The sequence below is a fragment of the Alligator mississippiensis genome, chromosome 10, assembly GCF_030867095.1.
Source record: "Alligator mississippiensis isolate rAllMis1 chromosome 10, rAllMis1, whole genome shotgun sequence".
NCBI lineage: Eukaryota > Metazoa > Chordata > Crocodylia > Alligatoridae > Alligator > Alligator mississippiensis.
Window position 1 is genome coordinate 72,237,593 of NC_081833.1, and position 22,436 is coordinate 72,260,028.

The following is a 22,436-nucleotide window of genomic DNA, read 5'->3' on the forward strand; positions in this document are numbered from 1 at the left end:
GCTCCATCCTGCTTTGCAGTCTCATAGAGCGTCATTATTGCCTGATGATAAAGTTATGCTCTGTCATATGAGAGAGCAGTAATGTCCTGGAACATGAGCCAGATAGTGTTCGGTGGATTTTATTTTATGGGCTGCTCTAAAGAGGTGGTGCCCTGTGCGCTGTCCCCACACACCCAGCCACCCTCCTGCCGCCTTTCCGCGCTGCCCCAGGGGCAGCCAGCCCATTTCTGGATGGCCCCAGGTGTCCTGCCGGCCACAGGTGCCTGGTGAAGGCAAAAGTGGTGATGGACCCAATGCTTTTTTATTTTTCGGCAGAGCCTGCCTGCCTCTCTCGCAGCCGGGGGGTGAGCTGCCGGTGGGCCGAGCAGCCCCTGAGCTGTGTGGGACCCTGGTCCTTCCCTCCATGGCAGCAGCACCCACTGGGGCCACCCGGGCAGGCTGCTAGTGGGCTGCGTGCTGCCCCAGCACAGGGTCAGGGAAGAGTTTGCTGCCCCAGCTTGGAGGCAGCAACTATCAACAGCAGTTTGGAGCCAAAAATAGAGGAGAGGACATACAGCTAAGGGTGCCAATGCAGATGCTGACAGATCTAATTGAGAGATGGATTCAACCCGAGGCAAACCCGGGCAGCCCTGCTGTGGAGGGAAGGATTGGGGCAGCTTGGCCTGCCAGTGGTTTGACCCCCGGCCATGGGCAGGTTGCGGCTCTGACCAAACCAAAAAAAAGGATCAGGCCCTTTGCTGTGACATGATGGGAAAATTGAAATGGTGAATTTCAATTAAACCCCCCCATTTCAATTTAGGGGGCATTGAATCAACCCTGAGGACTAAATGCCCCTCATGTGTACAAGCACCCTTAATGGTAGCCTCTTTCAGTTTTGCCACAGTCCTTTTTCTAAGCCCCGCAGAAAAGCTGTATTATCCAGCAAATCAGACTCTTGATCTCAGGCTTCTCCCTGCCCTTTCAGCGTTGCTCTCCTGCACATTCCTCCTTCCCAGTCATGCTTGGCCTCCTGCTTTCTTGGGTTTCCTACTTTAGTCCTCGCCCACTTTTCCAATGCACTCTCGCTGTTGAGACCCAGCTTCCTGACCAAATCCGCTGTGTGCACACACCCCTTGTTGCTTCGGGCACTCACATCTGGTCCTTCTCTTCTTTTGACACAGTCTGAAATGTTTTGCAAAATCCCAATTGATTTCTGTTTAGCTGACAAAGATCAGTGAGGCATGCAGCGTTGGTAATAGGCCCCTGAAAGGTATTTCTGTGTCCCGCCTACTGTCAATGAAGAGAAGCCCCTGACTGGCTATGTGCCCTTACTAAGAAAGGCTGCATAACATGGGCAACCAGGCTTACCCATCCCTAATATTAATATATGTCGGGATAATACGTATTGCAACGAAGATGGTGAGGAGCTTGCAAGCTTTTAACTCAGACATCGGTATATTGTAGACCGATTTTCCTGGAAGTTTGTCTTTCGTTTCCGAAGTAAAATAAGCACATTCACATGTCCAGAGCTCAGGAAGAGAGTCCTTTCAGAGGCGAAGACCAGAAGACTCGAAATGAAGGCATTACCAGCTCCTATTGCACCTCTGACAATGAGTGCCTCTGTAGCCTTGGACAAATCCTTTAATCTCTCTGTCTTAATCTTCCCTAGTTGTCAGATAAAGGTAAGTAATAGATATTTAAACTGGAGGGGGATAGTAAAGATTTACTAACTAATAGCTGTAAAGTGCTTTTGAAGACAAAGTGTTTAGATAAGCAAGAGGTCATGTGAGTGGAGCGATAACAGGAGAGAAGTCCCATAAATGGAGAAACCCAAAGCCAATGTGATGATTGCCCTCGCTGCGTCCTTGCCTAATCCTTGCTTTCTCTGTTCCTCAGACTGAAGAATGTGAGCTGAAAGTAGTTAAACAGGAGAAGGATGTCGCAGCTCTGTCCTCCAGAGATGCTTGCAAATGCCATAAAGAAGACTTGGCCAAAGCTCTGCATGTAAGCATGACTACATGTGTTGTCAGCTCAATCGGGACTCAACGTGCTGTTTTACTCAGAGATGGGGTCAAGCTGCATGGTTCAAATCCACTTGCCAATGCAACCTCCCCCCCAAAATTTGTGGGTATGCAGATCTGGGGGGTTGTTTGGGAAGACCCCTCAAATTTGGGATGATTTTTATGAGAGCTGAATAACATGAGTTACCTTGTTGGGACAAATGATGGTGGTGAACCATTACTGAAGCCATCCGGATGATTAATTACTCGGGGACTCTTTGTCTATCACCAGCAGGTAGGGGGTTCAGGCCCATTCTGCAACGTCCATCCAATATGCACAGCTCTGACCTGCTATGTGGTCTTCCAGCTCAGGTCTTGCAAACTCTTATGTGGCGTCTTAGTGGGCTGTTGTATAGCCTCAGGTTCATGACTTATACCTACCACAGTTGTAGCATCTCAAGAAAAGTTGCCGTATGGGTCTAGAACAGGAGATACATCCTCAAAATACTATCTGATGCTTTTGCAGGCCCTCAGTCATGTGCTTTGTGTGTGCTCAGTGAAGTGGAAGGGGTGAGATGGGGTGCACATATAAATTTGTGGGGTGACCCACAAAGAGCACAAGGGGAGAGTCTAACTCAGGAGAACTATTAGAGACCCAGCTTCCACCTGTGTTTCAAATCCAGATCACAGTTACTCAATTCCTATAAAACTCTTCTCATAGGAGAAACCTAATACTATGTTGGGAGGAATGCATGCTTGGCCATGGATATATCAGACTAATAATCCAAAAGATAGAAACCCACTGACTAAAGAATCAAGAAGTGCCATAATACAAAGTATTTTCTAAACTTCTCATATATTGTCGCTATTGCCATCTTTTAAAACTTGCAGTTGCAATTTGGTTTCTTTTAAAATAGTCTCTTTCATATGGAAAAACACTGAAGTATATTTTTCTAGTGAATCCAGAACTCAGTCCCATGTTTGCTTTTCGATCTGCCGTTCAATCGTCCATGTGGAAGGAGGGTTAATTAATTTATTTATGCCCCTTCTGCTGGTTCTTTGAGAGTAGACGACAAAACTGTAGCATACTCTCCTTGTCTGCAATTTCAGGTCATTCTGAATATTCCAGTTTGTACAGCCCCTCTCATATAAAAAATAGCTCTAACACTTAGTCAAACATTAGACCCAACTTCTGTCCAAGTTTATTAATAGCTTTTTAATGTAGCTTTGTGCAGTTATCCACTACGATCTTAATCACCCTCCAGGTCGATTTACAAACGGGACTCTCGGAGTTATCTGTGCTCCATCGCAGGCTGACCCATGGCTGGAATGAATTTATAGTAGACAATACGGAGCCAATATGGAAGAAATATCTAGACCAGGTAAATATTTTGTGGATTTTTTAAATGCCTAGATAAAGCAACCAAGATAGCCATATATTTCTGCAATTCTGTAGTACTCAGCTGTTAAAAAAATCATCCTGAAGTCTGTATGGTAAGATGTATACTGGTTCGTGAGCCCCCATTCTTTAAAGAAGTACTTGGACTATCTATCCCTGGGGAAATCGCTGCAGGCTGAAGACCCATATTTGCTGTGTATGAAGATAAAGACCTATCATTTTCATAAGATGCTTTGCCGTGTGCATAAATCACAAGCTTTGTCATTCATGTATCGATTGCATAACACTTGGAGCATGGTTATTCCTTTCTCAGTCCAGTGATGAAAGAATGAAAGGTTTTAGAAGGAAAGTAATAAATTGGTCTCATCCTGATATGAGTTATTATATGGTTCAGCGATCAGCACTAAACCTGCAGCAAAAATGCATGTGGCATCTAAAGCTCGGATGAAAGCTGACTTTCAGCTCTTTGGTATGGTAATAAATATGATACTGCAAATTATTTGGAAAAGCCAATGATTCAAACAAACCCCCAGAAACAAGCAATGGGGATGAGTGGCATTTTTAATCTTATTCTTCTTCAGCTGAGTAATCCTTGCGCAGATATAGATTAAATTTTCCTTTCACCAGTGGATCTCATTAGTTTTATCTATCTTTCATGCCTACCTTAGAGCAGGATTTTTTTTTTTTTGTTGGAGATTTATTATTTTGGGATTTTTTTTTCTGGCTGGTTAGTTTTGTGTTTTGGTTCCATATTAGCCAGATCTTGAAAGCCTTAATTATTTTAAGGGTTACTTTTTATTTCAGTATTTTTTATCTGACCTGATCAATATTCTTTACGCACATAACCCTTAGTAAATCTCCTAACACGTTCAGCACTCCTAATCAAAAATGTTAATAAATGTTAAATCTTTTTTTTCCTTAATCCTGACTCTTAGCAAGTTATTTTCCTTTGACGTTACCATATTCATTCCTTAGTTATACCTGCACTTTCTGACAATGCTTCAGTCTCTTTGGCAGTTTTGGTGGATCGCATCATTCGTGAATTAAAAATAGACTTAAATTTCAACATGGCTTCTTCCTGTCACTAAACTTGTAAAATAAATGCTGTGGATCTAAGGATGGCAATGAAGTGGCATTTCACATTGGCTGCAATGGGAACAGAATCAAGCCTTAACTCCTTTAACCTGTTAAGCCTTTACACGTATGCCATGGCAAGCAAAGACTTTTTTCTTCTCTTTCCTTCACCCTAATTTAATTGCATCACTTGTGGAAGTAGCTAAGTGAAGCTAAGATGTTTACACATTGGAGCTTAAAATTAAGCCTCATATCCATATTTAGCACCTACTAAAATTAACACAATTTCAAAAATACGAAGCTTTCACTAGCCAGCAGCAGCAAGAAGCACACGTGCTGTGAACTGAGCTTTTATCTTATCTTCCTGGTCTGTGCCCCAGCCATTCCACGCCTGTGCCCACATGAGCAGGCTAAGTAGGATTAGATTGAAAGCTAGCAGACTGGGTTTAATTTCCCCAAGTCAATGATTACAGACTGATGCTGCTGGGGAGTCTTAGGGGGGGATTTCATTGCAAATTATGCGAGCCTTGCTGTTTCGAATGAAGTCTGGCCCTAAACTGCTTCTTGGTTCACCTTCAGTGATGGATTTTTCATGCACAATAAAAAAAAAAGCCCTTTTTTTGTTTTTAGTTTAAGAACCCGCTGATTCTGCTGCTGCTGGCTTCTGCCTTAGTAAGCATCATCACAAAAGAGTACGAGGATGCTGTGAGCATTGCAATGGTAAGCGACTGCCCCGTCAACGCAAGCGTGTCCATGTGCAAGCTCTAGTCCATGTGCCCAAGAATTTACTACCTTTTTCTTCTTAGGCCGTGCTAATTGTGGTTACGGTGGCCTTCATCCAGGTATGTCGTGAGCGAAACCTTGTAGCGTAGCTTTTCAGCTCAATTTATAGCGCCGTTGGAATCCATCCTGCTTTTGTGACTTTATTCTGTGCTACTTTCTTATCAGGAATATCGCTCTGAAAAATCTTTGGAAGAGCTCAACAAGCTAGTCCCTCCAGAGTGTAACTGGTATGTCGTACATACCTATTCGTTTAAGTTCTGGGCAGTGAAGCAGATAACGAAGGCAATGATTTAAGTCCTTGTGCATGCAGCGAGCTTCAAAACCAAATAAATGATAAGCCTGTCTCTGGATGGGACATGAGCACCCTGCATGCTTGCAATTATATCTCCCATGATAACTTGCCTCTGTGACTACGGAGCTCTGGTTAGTCATGGCTATGGGAGTTGTCCTTTAGCTCAGGTAGCAGAGGCCTGGGGTTTGAGCGCTGAAGATCCTGCGTGTGATACCAACTGTTTGCAGGGGTGTGGGCACAAGTACTGCGAAGCAGCAGATATGGGCTATAACGCCAAGAGTCCAGCCATTCCTATAAATCAAATGTTGGTTTCCCAGATGTGCATATGGAAATGACTGCATTAGCATATGAAGGGTTAACATAATGTTTAGGCTTCCCAACCTTTGCGAAATCACTATAGAGGGTGGGGAAAGTCATATTTCTCATGCTATCAGATCATTATTTGATAGAATCATAGAAAATGAGGGTTGGAAGGGAACTCTGGAGGTCACATCTAGTCCAACCCCTGTTCCAAGCAGGACCAGCCCCAACTGCGTCATCCCAGTCTTAAAAACCTCCAAGGATGGAGACTCCACAAAACCCTTTGGGTAACCTGTTCCAATGCTTTATTACCCTCCTACTGAGAGAGTTTTTCCTAATATCTAACTTAACTTGCAATATCTGCAACTCGAGACCTTTGCTCCTTATTCTGTTCTTTCTCTTTCCTTTTTTTGGCCTGAAAACTGCATGCTCAGAATAATTTGCAGTTGTGTTTTCTTTTATTATTTCATATACTAGGCACGTCCAAAGACAGTTTATACAGTATCAAGAATAGTAAGGGCTAGATTTGCAAAGTAGTACCTAGCATGTACCCACACATCCATCCTACTGAGCAGTCTCACTCCAGGATGACTGAGCTGCACCCGGTAAAAAAGCAGTGGCAGGAATTAATGTCTTCAGGTCATCTTTGTGACCTCCCCACCATCTTGGCTGGCTGAATGCCAGACTGGTCTCCAGATAGAGATTACCGCAACCAAAAGGTTGTTTAGCTGCCAACGGCCCACAAAAGTGAATCCATTATCTGGAGGGTGTAGGGAAGGCACAGATATGCCCTTTACTCTACTGTAGATTCTCCAAGGCAGGAGAATCCCAGATTAAGCATATCTTCTGGCTTTATTATAGCTTTGAATTGTGAGACTGAGCCTAATGGGTTTTTTTAGAAACTGAGATTTCTGTATACACATAAACATATGCATATGCAAATTAACACCAATATACAAATACCCAATGTACATGCCTAGATAGGCTCTTGGGAATAAATTAGCTCCATGTTAATGCATGCATGCAATTGCACGTGCTAAATTTTGAAAAGTATTTCTGTATGTACCACAAGTCTACATTGCACTGAAGTCTACAACGGTGTCCGGTTCATCAAATCTGACTTGCCTGAGTGCTCTCCAGTTTATAAGCCCATTCCACTATTGTTATCTCTGAAAATCAGGTCTCACATAGCCAAGGTAAATAAGCGGTTCCTGGTGAAGTTATACCCATTGTATCAAAAAAGAGGTGCAGCTTTTTCTACATTAAAGGTCATGCAACTTTTCACCTTGCAAATACTCTGATCACCTTTACCTGTTTCTTTCAGTGGATTGCATTTAAGAGGCCCCAAATCTTTTGAAGGTCAAACATATAGGACAACAATACCAAAAAACATTTAAAAAAATCAACCATAATTCTACCTTTCAACAGTCTGCTGAGTCTTACGGGATATTGAAGCTGCATGTAAGAAGTCTTTGAGTTCAAATAGCAGGGATAATTCTCTAGTTGTAGACACTTGGGTTAAATGAACATACTATTGAAATCCCAAGTTTCCAAATCCAGCCTTCTGTTTATCGATTGAGAGTGTAGTCAGAGTAGGAACATAATTGCCTCTCCTTAGCACGTTCATTTTTTAGGACAGGGGAGAAGTTCTTCTCCTCTTTCCCTAGCAAACGGTGGGGCTGCTACAACTAATGCTATTTACATTCATTTTCAATGTAACGCAGCATAAGGGAAGGGAAACTGCACCATCTTCTTGCACGGGAACTTGTCCCAGGAGATATTGTGTGTCTTTCTGTTGGAGACAGGGTTCCCGCAGATCTCAGACTGATAGAGGTAAGCTTCAGCTCATGCATCAGTGATAACGTGCGCTAGTCAATGCTGGGTGACAAGCCATGAACACTTATATTTTTAATTAGGTTACAGACCTGTTGGTGGATGAATCCAGTTTTACTGGCGAAGCTGAGCCTTGTAGCAAGACTGACGGTACCTTAGTGGAAGCTGGGGACATAACGACACTAAGTAATGTTGTTTTCATGGGAACCCTGGTGCGGTATGGGACGGGAAAAGTGAGTCCTCTATGCACTCCGTCACTATGTCGCCGCAACGTGTCTTAAGTCAAGTTGACAACAGGCGTGACTTCTCTCTCTCGCCCTAATTCAGGGAGTGGTTATCGGAACTGGCAAGAACTCGCAGTTTGGAGAAGTGTTTAAAATGATGCAAGCAGAGGAGGTAAGGGAAATGAACTTGGTTTTGTTGGAAGAGGGCGGTAGCTATCATGCGGGGGCTCTGTGGCATCAGAGGCTGCATGCTTTTATTAAAATAGTGGAGTCCACTGTGATTTTTGGGATGAAGTTAATGAGCCGGACCTGAGAGACCTGGGTTCAGTTCCCATTTCTGCCACAGACCACAGGCGCTGAAACCCTCTGCTCAATAGCTCCAAAGGTAGCACCCAACTTCCATCTTCGACGTGGAGGTCCACCAGGAATGTCGAATTTTGTTTCTGCATTTGAGCAGAAGCGCTGCAGGGCTGAGCACCTGTCTCGTGCCTAAGCCCCAAGAAACTAGGTGCTCTCCATCCCGAGGGCGTCAGTCTAGTCGCGTTCTCAGAATACAGCTAAACTGGACCTAGAGAAAGGGGCTTCCCACAAAACGGAGCCACCAGTTTTGCAGTAAAGGAGCAGGGTTTGCAGTGATATAGCAGTGTAATGACTAGAGCACTTGCACGGCATGAGGGAGAGCTGGTTTTAGTCTCTACTACTGTCTGACCTGGGTTTGGGCTGTTCTGGGGGTGCCCTCTCCATCCTCTTCTCTTGAAGCTGTGCCATGGTACAGAAGAGAAACCAGGATTCACTGGGCCATTCACTGCCTGCGCAGCCTAGCTGATAGGGAATTTAACTGGAGGGAGTTCCAGCTTCCAGATAACACGGCTTCTGCATTTTATCCAGGGACTGTATAATATGAAATGTATGTATGCATGCAGCTTTCGTCTCCCACTTTGAAGCATTTAACTTTCTGGCCTGTCTTGTCCATTTAGACTTAGGCTCTTGAAGGTAGGGGCTATGTGTGTGTGTTGCAACAATGCTTGATCCGCGTCTGATCTCAGTTTGGGCTTACCGGGCGCTGGAGGAGTGATGACTGGCATATTCATTTTGTCCTTAATTCTAGACACACATCACGTTTTACATAACAGGCATTATTTTCATTCATGTTTCCAGACACCTAAAACTCCTCTGCAGAAAAGCATGGATCAACTGGGGAAACAGCTTACCCTCTTCTCCTTTGGCATAATCGGTGAGTTCAGAAGTCTCCTCTGCATTTGGTTACGGATGTCTGGCTGGCTCCGGGGCCGGAGTAGTCAGAAGGTGGGCACTCAGATGCAAAGGTAGTTGACAAAGAAGAAGATGGTATTCCCTAAGAAGTTCGATTGATATAGTTTTTTCTCCATTTTAGGTTTAATAATGCTCATTGGCTGGTTGCAAGGAAAACATCTGCTCAGCATGTTTACTATTGGAGTTAGGTGAGGATTGAAAAGACTCCTTGCTTTCTTACGTGCAATGAAATCTCTCTCAACAACATTTCTCGTTCAAGTGACTGACACGGAGACAACAGAGGGCAGTTTTTCTTTGTCCAGAACAGATTTTGTTACTCGTGTAAGCTTTTCAGTATAGATGTCGATCCTGAGTCTGCGAAATTAGTAGGAGTTTTACCACTTGGACTAGATGTCCTCTTGAGGTCCCTTCCAGCCGTACCTCTCTATGATAAATTCACTTCAGTAGATTTCAGAGCAAGGATGAAAGAATGTCCTATTTCTTCCATGACAATTGAAATAAAAGCAGGTTTGAAGTTTTATTTCTGGTTTTATTTTACCAGTGCATTATTTCATTGGCATCAGAAGTGCATTGTGAATGTGCTCCTTCAGCAAGGCATGTTTAAACTCAGGCTTCCCCGCCTACGTTCCTATTTCCCATCGTACATGTCCTACCATACCTATGCTATAAAGTAAGAGGGAGTGTTACATCTGCAAATATTAGCCTTGTTGGTCTTATCTGATGAAGTTGTCTATAACGCAAGGAAAGTTAGATTTTTATGTGACATGAAACTGCGTGCACAGCCCCTTAAATAAATACAGAGAGCCATCTGTTTGGGTAAGACTCGGGAAAAGTATGTTAAGTGTTACCATGGCCCCAAGATCATTATTTTTTCTAGTATTTTGCATTTAAACAGAAAAGAAGAGAAACTAGTTTGGTTCCAGGTTCACCACAAAGTGAGGTCAGTGGTGACAAGGAAGAAAAGAATTTAAGTCAGGATTTTAAGAGTGGTCTCTAGTTTTGAACGGCACGTTTGAGTGGGCTGCGACCCTGGGTTTCCTAGGCGCTGAGCGGTGAAGTTGCTGTTGGGGTGCAAGATGCTGCTTAGTTGTTAGGCAAAAATGTGTGATGAAACCATTTCAGTTGGAAAATGCTGTTTCACTGAAATGTTTCTCAGATCTAGGGTTTGTGTGAGAAGGAGCAAGAGACCAGAATAGCCAACTTTCTGCTAAGAGAGAGAATGGCCAAAATAGGAGTCCTTAACATGTGGGAAACCCAAGTTCAGTCTATTTCCAGTCCAGATCTTATCTTTTGAGGCAACGTTCCCATCTCGTGCGGTGCAGAAACATTGATTTGCAACATGCAGTTAGGTGGCGGGTGCAGCACAGGGCGGGTTGAACACACTGTAATGGAAAGTCTTGTTTCTCTTTACTGAAACCCAGCCTGGCTGTGGCTGCCATCCCGGAGGGCCTCCCGATAGTGGTCACGGTGACGCTGGTCCTCGGCGTTTTGAGGATGGCCAAGAAAAGAGTGATTGTGAAGAAGCTGCCCATAGTGGAGACGTTGGGTAAGGCATCTGCCTGTCCCCTGCATACGGTCAAAGCAGTGACTGCATGCGTGGCTACCTGCTTGCTTAAGGCACCTGGCACCAGCTGACTGCAAGCCTGTGACTTGAATGAGAGAGCCAATAAATAGTCCAAATTCCTTTGAATAATCTCACACCTCGTCTCCACTCCCACTGACATTTCTCACTCCTCCCTGTAATTTCCCAGGGCACTAAAGCAGCCCTCGGGACCAGTTTGAAGTTTCCCTTCACTCTTGCAGACCTTGACATTCATGGAGCCAGCTCTCCAGCTCTCCTTTCTTTTTTAGGCCTGCTTATACCCCTTGATCTGTTCCTTCGCTTCCTCCCCAAACTTTTTTTGCTCCAGAGGCTATTCCTGTTTGGCACCTCACTTGGAAAGCAGCTCTCTGCAGCTGATCGAGGGCATGACTGACTCAACTGCAAGTTTGCTGCTATTCTTATGGCTCCTTTTATCTTCCAAATACCTCCCCCTACCAGATACTATACTATACTGTACTATACCAAAATATCATCTCATATATCATATCATATATGACATGACATACGATATATGATACATCATCTATCACATATCATATATCATATATATTATATGATATATGACATGACATACGATATATGATACATCATCTATCACATATCATATATCATATATATGATATGATATATGATATGATATGTGATATATGATATGATATGGTATGATATACCATAACATATATCATACTATCTCAGAATATCACATCATATCATACTATCCCCAGAACGACTGCATCCTTGGATCTGTCCCCTGGGAGTTTTGCCCTTGTCAGAGATCTGGCTTGCTAAGCAGCAAGGGAGTCCTAGCACCATTTTCTACATGACATCCTGCTTTAACCAGACACAAAACCAAATTAATTCTAGTTCTGAATGTCCTGTGCCAGCCCATAACTGGGACCTCGGCAGTGATGCCCAAGGGCGACAGCAAGCAGGGCTCATCTAGGCTTAACTGCATTCAAAATCTGGGGAGCAACAGATGTTGCCATCTTTATCCAGCCCTTTTTTTTTTAATTCTAAAAATATCAAACCTCCCACTAATTAAAGGAAGTGATTTCACTCTGGGCCACTCCTCCAAAACTGCAGTTAGATGCTGGGAGGATGATGAATGCTGGACTTGAAACCCATGGAATAAAGTAGATTGGCCTGTAATTCAGTTATATTCAGCCCATTTCACCAACTCCGAAGCAGCGGAACAGATTTAGCAATTTAAGAGATTAAAATTAGAGGGCTGAATTTTTCTTTATGCCAATGCCCCTTTACCCCTCTCTGGTGGTGTAAACTGGCCTTATTGGGGCATCGATTTAACTCGGTTAGCTCCTACTTTACATTGAATTTAAACTGGTGGAGTGGTGATAAGGGACCTAATGTATATGAGAAGCAGGACCCAAAATACTTCTACATGGTTGAATGCAACTTTTTATGATTTCTAACTGTTTGGATGTGGGATTGCCTCTCTCAGCATCCCATAACTCTGCTTGAGGTGCTTATCTGGGATCTGCTGCTGAGGTATCAGAGAGTTTTGCGGTCATTAATGTGCCTATCTTTCTATCACTCCTGTGAGGAAGAAAAGTGCTTTTCTCCCCATTTTGTAGATGGGGAAATGAAAGGCATGGAAAGGTTAAGTGACTGATTTGCCTCGGGTCGTGGAGGACACCTGCGGTGGAAGAGGGCTTTAAAAAACGAAACCCCGTCTTTCCTCCCAGTTTCACTGGAGTGTGATCTTGCTCAGAGACATCACTTGGTTTCTCAGGATTCATTGCCTCCTCTGAACTATCTACCCTGTGACTGATTAAATCTTTCATCAGCTCTCACCTGCCAGAGGCTGACCCCAAATCCTACCCATGGTAGCACAATGTGCTATTCAATCACTAAAGAGGCATGGTTATATTAGGACTGAATTTTTCTCTAGAAAGCTCCCCCAGATTTTTGTACGTTGTTCTTTGACTCCCAGGGGTCCTTTGCCCAATACTGGCTGGTGTTTGTGACATAAGAACATGTTGCAGCATTTCTAGTTGTCCCCTTGCACATGTGCTTCGTTCTGATGGAAACTCTCCTTGTGTCAGGATGCTGCAACGTCATCTGTTCAGACAAGACAGGTACTTTGACGGCCAATGAGATGACAGTCACTCAGCTGGTAACCTCGGATGGATTTCAGGCAGAGGTATGACCACTCAAATTAGGAAGGCTTCTCCGTTCAAACACCCAAGGGACAGCTCTCACTTATATCACTATAGGCCCAAACAGTTAAAACTGGCCAGCTTTGTGCAAGCCAGGATTGGAGATAAGTCTGGGTATGAGAATTAGCATTCTTGCCCTAAGCTTTATTCTAGCCACTAAAATAAATGACAATTTGAGGTGCTTAAAGAGTGCAGAAAGCAGGCCTATAGTCACAAAAGCTGCTAATGCACTTACCTCCTCAAAGCGAGCATGCTGTACTTGAATGAGCATGTGCGCTGAAACGGCACGTGCTTTGCACACACCTCGCTCCACAAATATCAGCATAAATGCAGATGTTGGAATAAGGGGTTTAGGTTGTAGCCGTGTTGGTCTAAGGACATAGGCAGACAAGGCTCCTTGGGTGAATTTGATATCATTTATTAGACCAGCCCAAATGGTTGGAGAATAGTTATTAAGCAAGCTTTCCGGTTCAAAAACCCTTCGTCAGGCTAAGTCATTATTCCAGTGTTGGAATAATGACTTAGTCTTGTCCCCAATCCAAATGCTGTTCTTTGCATTTCTACAGGAAGATTTATAACGGGGTGACACGTTCCTTACACTTTTTGCTAGTTAAGGCCTGGTTCTCTGCTGTCTTACTCCACATCATCTTTTATACTAATGCAAAGTAGGTGCAAAATGCTGACAGGTAAAGATAAAGATACATTTTACTGGCACTAGCCAATAATGCAGTGCTCACAATGCAGGAGTATGGGCTTGTGTGATGTTGGATGTCAGGTGGTAAAATCAATATATATGCGTCTAGCTAAATTCTGGCCCACAGACGGCACTAGAAGCAACCTTTTGAACCCAGGCAGATCAAGTCCATTCAAATTAAGGCAACACAAGTCTTTCATCCCTAGGCAGTGTTGAACATTGAATATTATTTGCCCACTTAGCTAGAAATATTGTCACTGGAAAAATGCTAATGATTACAAATCTGCCCAAAGACGCATGGATGTGCAAGGAAAATATACTGAATGTCAAACATTTCAGAGAGACATTGGGAACTATTATCTATACATCTTCCACATTTATTTTCCCCAGGTCAGTGGGGTTGGATACAATGGGAAAGGGAGTGTATGCCTCTTACCATCCAAGGAAGTCTTAAAGGAATTTTCCAATGTCTCCGTAGGAAAGCTAGTAGAGGTAAGTGTAAAGTGTGTGAACCAAGCCACTGTCTTTACATTCAGGTATAATTTAGGATGCTCTCCTCATATGAATGAATGTGACAAACTTGGGAAGAGCAGCATGTAAATCAAATAAATAAATAATGAACATTTCCTTGCTCTCGCAAGGCAAGTCCCAAAGGGGTTTTGTGTAATGATTGTCTCCAGCATAGCCCTGATTGACAGTAGGTGACAATCACAAGTAGTACCTAGGGAGAAGCCTGAATCATTAACTTGAAGAAATACTTTACAGTTGCAGATGAAAGCTTGTGCATTGGTGATGCGTAAAGAGATGTATTAGGTTTGGGATTTTCAAGTACATTTTAGGTTTCCAAACTTCAGCCAGTTAGCTAGGCAGTTTCTCTAGTGAGAGCAAACATACGGGAAGGAATTGATATGGCAAGTTTTAAAGAGACATCTGTGCAACTTTACACACTCATGAGTTGCATGCTGCTACCAGCTATTTGCTTGTGCAAGGTGAAACACATATAGCGTGGGCTCGATCCCTACCCACCCCTCAGATTTGCTTTGTGTTTTAGAGCAGTTATCATTAGGGATTGCTTCTCCATGTCTGATTGGCTGAGACGATCCAAAAAGCAGGGGAAAGTAAAAAGACATCATCAAAAATTTTCCAAAATTTGAAATTTCACCAACGCTAAACCATGTTGCCCAATTCTACCGGTACCAAAAGTGCAGCAGCTGATCTCGAGGGAAGGTGCTGCTAGTTTGGACCAAAATCTTCTGAAGTGTCTGTGCCATTGATCAGACAAGGTTCTTTGGGTGAATCTGATATCTTTTATTAGACCAACTTAAATGGTTGGAAAACAATTATTAAGCAAGCTACACCCCTGTGGCACTGATCTGCACTCTACCTTCAGCCTTTAGGCAAATCCCGAACATGAGTCTTAATGTGTCTGGGGTCTGATTGCCACCACATCCTTAATGTAGGCTCTACCTGATGCGATTCAAAGGTTGCCCCAGTATGGAGATGATTGATCTGCCCTGTTCTGGTTGTTCCTCAGTATAATGAAAAGTATAGTATTTGATACTGAGAAACTAATGTGTGCGAATGTGTCATTTTTAGGCTGGCTGTATAGCCAATAATGCTATTATTCGAAAAAATATTGTGATGGGTCAGCCAACCGAAGGCGCCCTCGTCGCTCTTGCTATGAAGGTAGGATTTTGAGCGTGGGTTTGTCTTTTGCAGATTTCTTCACGTTAGGATCATGATTTAGGTCATTAGTAAAATAACAGATTTCTTTTGAGTGCTGTGAAGAGAGAGAGAGAATGGGATCCTTTATTATCCCAGAAATTCTCCCAAAAAAGGGGATGGGAAGAGATTAAATGGGGTAAAATTCATAGAACATTATCGATTGTAGTTAGCAATTGAACAGATGGATTTCAAGACCCTGTCTCTGTGTTTTTGATCCTTATTTTAAGTGTCTTCTCTTTTCTATTCCAACTCGCATCCATGCATACCTTATGCAGCTGACCAATACATCCACACATTGTGTTCCAGTGACAAAATAATAACAGCCTTGCCTGATTGCTCTAGGTAATTACTCTGCACAATGGATTTCTTTGGGGTTGAACCAGGCTGGCTTTCAGTTGTCCTGCAAAAAGCAGAAAGAAAATGAACAGGCACCAGACAAATTAGAGGCAACGGCATGGGGTCTTCCTGTAGTTTGATCACCCGTTAGTTTCCAACCTATTTGCCCGCAAAAGTGTAAAAACAAGGCATTCTGCTGAATGTCCTATTGATGATCTTGCAAAGAGTGCAGAGAGCTGTCCAGAGCCAGACTTGATTTGTACAGCTGTACAAACGCTACCACTGTGGCTTGAAAACACAAGAGTTGAGTGAGTATTCAAGTGCAGTCAACCAGGCTAGCAGGAAACAAGCCCTAAAAGGCAACCTTCAGAATATCACTGTTTCAAGGAAGGGCACGCAGCTCATTTTTCTATTCTACATGATATTCAGCTGGTGTTTAAGTTTCGACTAGTCACACTGCACAGCTGAAGGAGGTTTTGGCAATGACTTCCTTTGTCTGCTTCATTTTCAGGAAACAAATTAACACGTATACAGCGATAGCTTATCCAGCCCATTACTTGACATCTCCCTCTCCTTTGCGGTGAATTGGGTATGAGATAACAGAAGTACAGGGTGCGTCTACACGTGCACAGTTACTGCGCAGTAACTTAGTTTACTGCACAGTAACCAAAAATTACTGTGCAGTACAGGCATATGTCTACATGTGCACATATGTGCTGTGTGGTAACTATAGTGACTTACGCCTATTTGGGTGTAAATTTACTACCTGCATGATGCAGGTAGCAAATTAACGCCTGAGTAGTTACTGCGCAATAAGGTAAATGTAGACACCTTACTGCGCAGTAACCCTATGCATGTGGACTGACTTAGGACTAACTTTAGTGTTACTTTAATGTTACTGCACTGTAATGCCTACATGTGTAGATGCCGACATAAAAAACACTTACTGCGCAGTAAGTTACTGTGCAGTAAATGCACATGTAGACATGCCCACAGGCTTAGAGTTTAAGATCAATACCAGGAGTCAAGACATTGTTTTCTTTCTAGCTCATTCACCGTTCTAGTAGCCTCCATTTTCAGGATGTCCGGTGTATGTCTCAGGGAAGCTATGTTCACAACAGGGTCTTAGATTGGATGCCCACTATGAGCAGACGCTTATGGAAGGCTTTAATCTTTCTGTGCTTCTTTGTCCTCGGCTATAAAACACACTGTGTAGAGATATGTGCTAATAGACCAATGTTTGTGTATAAAGGGGCTGTGTAGGATGCCTGCAAACAGCTGGCTTTGTTCAGGGTTACAACAACCTATTTGTTTCCTTTATTTCAGATGGAATTAAATGATCTAAAAGATATTTATGTAAGAAGGAAGGAAATCCCATTTAGCTCCGAACAAAAGTGGATGGCAGTAAAATGTTTATTGAAAAATCAGGTATAACCAGTTCTGCTTACTGGTTTTATGTTTCTAATTGCATGTGTGAACAGTGCAATGAATAGAAGTCTCATAGGGATAGGCACAGAAAGTCTTTCATATACTGGTAAATGGTGTGTTTTAAAATGTTGTCAGGACTACTGGTCAGAAAATGCCAAAACTGGCAATTGCAATGATATTTTACCTGCAAATTCTAAATATCAGAGAGTAACAGGATGATTTTCAATGGATTTTTTTTTTTAAGGAAAAAGTCATCCTTCTGGTCAACCAGCTATAAACTGGTCAATGAACTTTTTCATTAAAATTCAGTGGTAATACTATAGCAACTTTTTAAATGAAAATGTAAATCTCCTTTCCCCACCCTCCACGTGCACTCACATTATTCTCTAGTTTTAAAAAGAACAGCGCCTTTGCTACCAGGTCCCCCATGTCTGGGTATATCCGTGTACAATGTGGAAAATAATCACAGCATAAACATTGCATTCTCTAAGGGCACCTATACATGTGCAGCGAGGCTGCTTCAATGCATTGTAATGACAGTGCATCACAGCAGACTCTATTAATCAAGTCTGCAGGAGCCTGGTAATTACTGCGCTCCAGCAGACTCCAGCGTCATGTGTATCAGCATCCCCGCACTGAAAAATGGTAGCGGGGGTGCTTTAACTAAAGCTTGTTCAATGAGCTTTAGTTAAAGCGCCTCTGCCACCATTTTCCAGCTGGGGGACCCTGATGCACAAGGCATTCCAGGTGCTTTAATTAAAGTGTCCCCTCCCCAACTCCCAAAGCATGTTTATAAATGCCCTAAAACACTACCTGATCATAAAAAAACAAGCATGGCTGTATCTAGGAGGCACATCATTTAACAGGCAATACTTTTTATACATTAAAAGGAACAGGAAGAAATTTACTTTATGAAGGGAGCCTTTGAAGAAGTGATTCGCTATTGTACCATGTATAACAGTGGGGGTATCTCGGTGCTACTTACACCACAGCAGAAAGCCATCTATGTCCAGGAGGAGAAAAGAATGGGATCGTTAGGCCTGAGAGGTCAGTGGTTACTACGACCATTAAAACCTATGTCAACATCTGTTCATTTCTCTAGTGAATTGTGGAGTAGCTGCAGATAAAACAGGACCAAGCACATCTCTAATGAAACCTCCTCCCATCCCCTCCTACCTTGACTGATTTATTTCTTCCTTGCCCTGTCACATTTTGGAGCAAGCCATGCATCTGCTCATGTCCAACCTGCCCCTGCATGTTTAACCAGGGCGAGATCTGGCCGGCTGTAAAGCAGCAGGTGCAAATTGTTACTGGGGCAGCAAACAATATCAAATGTTTTGATTATATGAAATATAATATGAAATAATATCCAAAGTCCAGCCATGGAGCCCATAGGAGACCCAGAGGATGGTATCTTGGGCTAAGGAAATGAGCAGGACCAGGATGTCCTGCTTTCTAATCTCAGGCCTACAATGAATCTCTGCTTGGCTTTAAGAGAGTCCTAACCCCCAACTTCTCCAGATCTTACATTCAAAATGTGGGCATGAATACTTCAGCCCCTATCAAGGAGAAGAGGTGGTGGGGGTCATTACTGTGGCACGTGTCAGGTATCCTCAGTCACACCAGTAACCGCTGCCTGATGTCTTTTTATACTCACCGGCTTTTGCCAAAGAGCTTGTCCTTGTTTTTCTTCTAATCATTCATCAGTGATTTGAATCAGTGAAATGCAGAGGAACTGAAGGCAGAGGCCTGCATGTTCCTTCTCCATGAATGACTTCATTTGTCTGAGATACCGTCTGCCGGTTTCATTAACGAGACAAACCCTGAATGTTGCCGTCATGTCTGCGACCAAGCTTCACCTTCAGAGAAGCTTTATTGCCAGTCACACAGAGCATGTTTGGGCTTTGACTTTGGCACCAGATTTGTCATGTGGGGTTGGGCTGGCGCCATATTTGTAAAGAGAAAGGTAGATCTTGCTCCGAGTTTGACTCTTACTTGGCTTCAGCATGTGACTTGCAAAGTGCGGTGGCAGCACACATGAAGAAGAGCTTGCCCAGTGGCATGAAGCCATCAATTATTCAGTGGGTCTCAGTGGCCTGGCATCATTACCCCTTCTGCCTTCCCATGTATATGTCTCCAGCCCCTTTGTACTAACCTTAATGCACAGTATAGATTCACATCTGGAAGCTGATGGGGACTAACTGGGTCTCTGTGCCTTCTTCGCTTTCTCTTTAGTCCTTGCCTTGGCTTCAGGTCCAGAACTTGGCAGAATGACATTTTTAGGCCTGGTTGGAATAATTGACCCTCCAAGAGCGGGAGTGAAGGAAGCAGTCCAGGTCCTGTTTGAGTCAGGGGTATCGGTGAAGATGGTGACGGGAGATGCCTTCGAAACGGCTATGGCCATCGGTAATAAATTAGCTATCTTCCCATTGCCCAGCTCTCAGATCCATGTCAAATCTGATGTATTTATTGAGTTGTATAAAGGTTATTTTGTCCATTTGCTGTCCTTTTCATTTGCCTCAGTATATATTTTAGTCTCAATGTGGAGTACACTTGTTGCTTGTCTATTGGAACAAATCTAGCTAAATACTGTGATTAAATACATATTTATATAAAGCATGATAGCTCTATTTCCAGTACTGTAAACTATGCTGTGGTGGCACTGCCAATGATACCAAAATTACTTCTTATATGGTGAAATAAATGAGAAGTGAATGGCATCATTGGGATTTTGGACTCTTACGTCTATTCACATGCAAATATCTCTGCATTCCCGCTTACTGGACCTAGGGCTTGCAGTTTGCTATTGGAAATAACTGTGCAATCAGTAGAAAAGAAAGGGCTATAGCCTCAGCTAGCTTCACTTGGAGCAGCTCTGCTGAAGTCTAGTGGAGCTTTACTGACTGTCACCAACTGAAGACATGGCCAAAAGGTTTTATACTTAGTTAAGCATGATTATTATTCTCTACTGTACATTTGGAGATTAATCCATTGCAGCATGTAAAAAGATTTTAGCTGCTACCTGGCTTTTACCCCAAGAAAAGCATTAGGAGGAGGCTGAACTTGGAAGCGTGAAGTTTCCGCTCCTTTCTGCACATTATTCGCCTTGTAAAATCAAATTATCCCGGGTGAACATGCATATTCGTTTTGGGACCCATCCTGAGCATCTTACTCCGCACTCAAGCACAACTGCCTTTGAGTGAGGAGGGTGTGATCATCCTGTCGTAGACCTGGAGAGATTTCTTTCGTCTCCAGAGGTGACACAGCTCATCGTCGTTTGTCCTGAGCCTCTTAAAAGGCTGCTTGTTTTGTTGCCAATAAGAAAATAAGTAGGCTTTCCTGGTGAGGAAGGATGAATTTTCCGCTGGGTTTTCATTGCAGGGCGGAGCATTGGACTCTGCAATGGGAAGCTGAAAGCCATGTCTGGGGAAGAGCTGGAACAACTGGCAGAGTCAGAGCTATCAACCACGGTCAAACAAGTAAGGGTGTTGCAACCAATTGCAGAGACGCTGTATCGTTCTAGTTAATGTAGCCTCCATCTTAATATATTTCTCCTTTCTGTCTTCATCCCCCAGGTTTCCATCTTCTTCAGAACAAGTCCAAAGCACAAACTAAAAATCATAAAGGTACAACTTTCCTCCCAACCCTGTGCTTTCAAAGGGGGACCTAGACTTCTCTCACCCACGTCGGGAGAGAGTCCCCTTCTGAACAGGATTGGGCTCCTTGAGAGAGAGAAGTTAAAATAGAGCCATAATTACACAAGCAGCATATTCAAGTATTCCCTGCTCCTCCTGTGCACCCACGTTGAGTTGTGAGTGCTAAGCATTTCTGCAAATCTAGGCTCTATTGGAAATGAAAATCCTTTTCCTGTGCACTACACAGATCACTCTGCACAGTTTTGAGCTGCTGAAGTTTGTTGTCTTATCTGAGGTGTGCAGCTCCCCTCTTCCTATGAAGCACAAATTGCAAATGGCACACTTGCCGCAGGCCTTGTTTCTATATGTTCATACTTTCATAGTTCTTAGGGACTGGAAGGGACCCATATGAAGGTGGCATCCTTCCGGCTAGGCAGTCATTCATTTTTTCCCTTTACCCAGGCTTTGCAAAAGGCTGGTGCCATTGTGGCAATGACAGGGGATGGGGTAAATGATGCGGTGGCCCTCAAATCTGCCGATATTGGGATTGCAATGGGACAAGCAGGCACCGATGTCAGCAAAGAGGCTGCCAACATGATCCTAGTGGACGACGATTTCTCAACTATCATGTAGGTAGAACGCCGGATGCTTTCCTGACAGCAAACGTCATGAGTGTTTATGTGACCTAGTACGGAGACTATTTTAAGGGCCGTGTCATAAGGTGGTACAACATACCTTGCAGTCCAGGAAGCAATGTCTATCTGACCTAGCCACAGGTTTGGGTTATGGTTTCTTTGCCACCCCCAAATACAGTGATAACTTGGGTATTTCAAGTGTTTCAGCAGGGTGGATCTTGTGAATCCCACCTTTCACCAAGACAGATTGGTCGCTGCTAGTGGTTTGAGGGTGAAAGGAGGAGCTTGAAGGCACAATGAAGAAGGTGGGGGATCCTGTTCCTTGCTCCATTTGCATCATCCAGGATGCAAAGAGGAAGGATGCTTGTGCCTTTCAAAGCGCGGTGAGTTCCCAAGAACAGAACCAGCTGGCAGAGCAGGCAGAACAATTTAAAATGCCACATGGACACGTCTCGTCTACTAGTCTTGACAGAGCCCCTTCAGCAAAATGTGGGGAGGAAGGATGGTCTAGTGGTAAAGATGCTAGCCTGAAAACTAGAGGACCCAACTTCCCTGCCCTGCCACTGGCATCCCGTATAACCCTGAGCCAGTTACTTACTCCCCCTCCAAGATCCATGGAAGACGTGTGCTTACTGCAGGTTCCCAGGGACCTGTAACTCCTTGGTGCAATTCCTCTGATACCATTGGCACCAACATCATACTTGGACAATAGATACAGGATACATGGCCCCTGTCTCATTAGATGTATCCCAAACTAGCATTTGAATTTCCATGAAATAAAGGGTGGGAGAAGGGCATAATGAAGGAGGTTATAGTGTTGCCTATAAAGTTTCAAAAGTGTTTGCTAGATAGGAAGTAGCATTAGGATCCATCAGTCTCTACATTCTCATATCTCTTCCTTCCAGGAACGCCATAGAGGAGGGAAAGGGAATATTTTACAATATAAAAAATTTTGTCCGCTTCCAGCTCAGCACGTAAGTACATATTAGCTCTAACTCTAGTGCCGAACCGCAATTTGGCTAGCTAGACTCTCTGGAATAATATTCT

The 22,436-nt window shown here is 43.5% G+C and overlaps 1 protein-coding gene across 1 annotated transcript in view; it reads left to right on the forward strand.

Annotated features, from left to right (window-relative positions):
* Positions 1–22,436, forward strand: part of ATP2C2 (ATPase secretory pathway Ca2+ transporting 2) — a 40,502-nt gene that overhangs the window by 13,248 nt on the left and 4,818 nt on the right. The window contains exons 2-22 of the mRNA XM_006263391.4: positions 1,876–1,983; positions 3,245–3,361; positions 5,083–5,172; positions 5,259–5,294; positions 5,401–5,462; positions 7,552–7,660; positions 7,744–7,893; positions 7,988–8,056; positions 9,043–9,118; positions 9,278–9,344; positions 10,578–10,702; positions 12,823–12,920; positions 14,021–14,122; positions 15,227–15,316; positions 17,018–17,119; positions 18,010–18,166; positions 19,355–19,525; positions 20,501–20,598; positions 20,695–20,745; positions 21,217–21,383; positions 22,295–22,363. Coding sequence (XP_006263453.2) covers positions 1,876–1,983; positions 3,245–3,361; positions 5,083–5,172; positions 5,259–5,294; positions 5,401–5,462; positions 7,552–7,660; positions 7,744–7,893; positions 7,988–8,056; positions 9,043–9,118; positions 9,278–9,344; positions 10,578–10,702; positions 12,823–12,920; positions 14,021–14,122; positions 15,227–15,316; positions 17,018–17,119; positions 18,010–18,166; positions 19,355–19,525; positions 20,501–20,598; positions 20,695–20,745; positions 21,217–21,383; positions 22,295–22,363 — 2,114 coding nt within the window. The remainder of the gene's footprint in view (positions 1–1,875; positions 1,984–3,244; positions 3,362–5,082; positions 5,173–5,258; positions 5,295–5,400; positions 5,463–7,551; positions 7,661–7,743; positions 7,894–7,987; positions 8,057–9,042; positions 9,119–9,277; positions 9,345–10,577; positions 10,703–12,822; positions 12,921–14,020; positions 14,123–15,226; positions 15,317–17,017; positions 17,120–18,009; positions 18,167–19,354; positions 19,526–20,500; positions 20,599–20,694; positions 20,746–21,216; positions 21,384–22,294; positions 22,364–22,436) is intronic.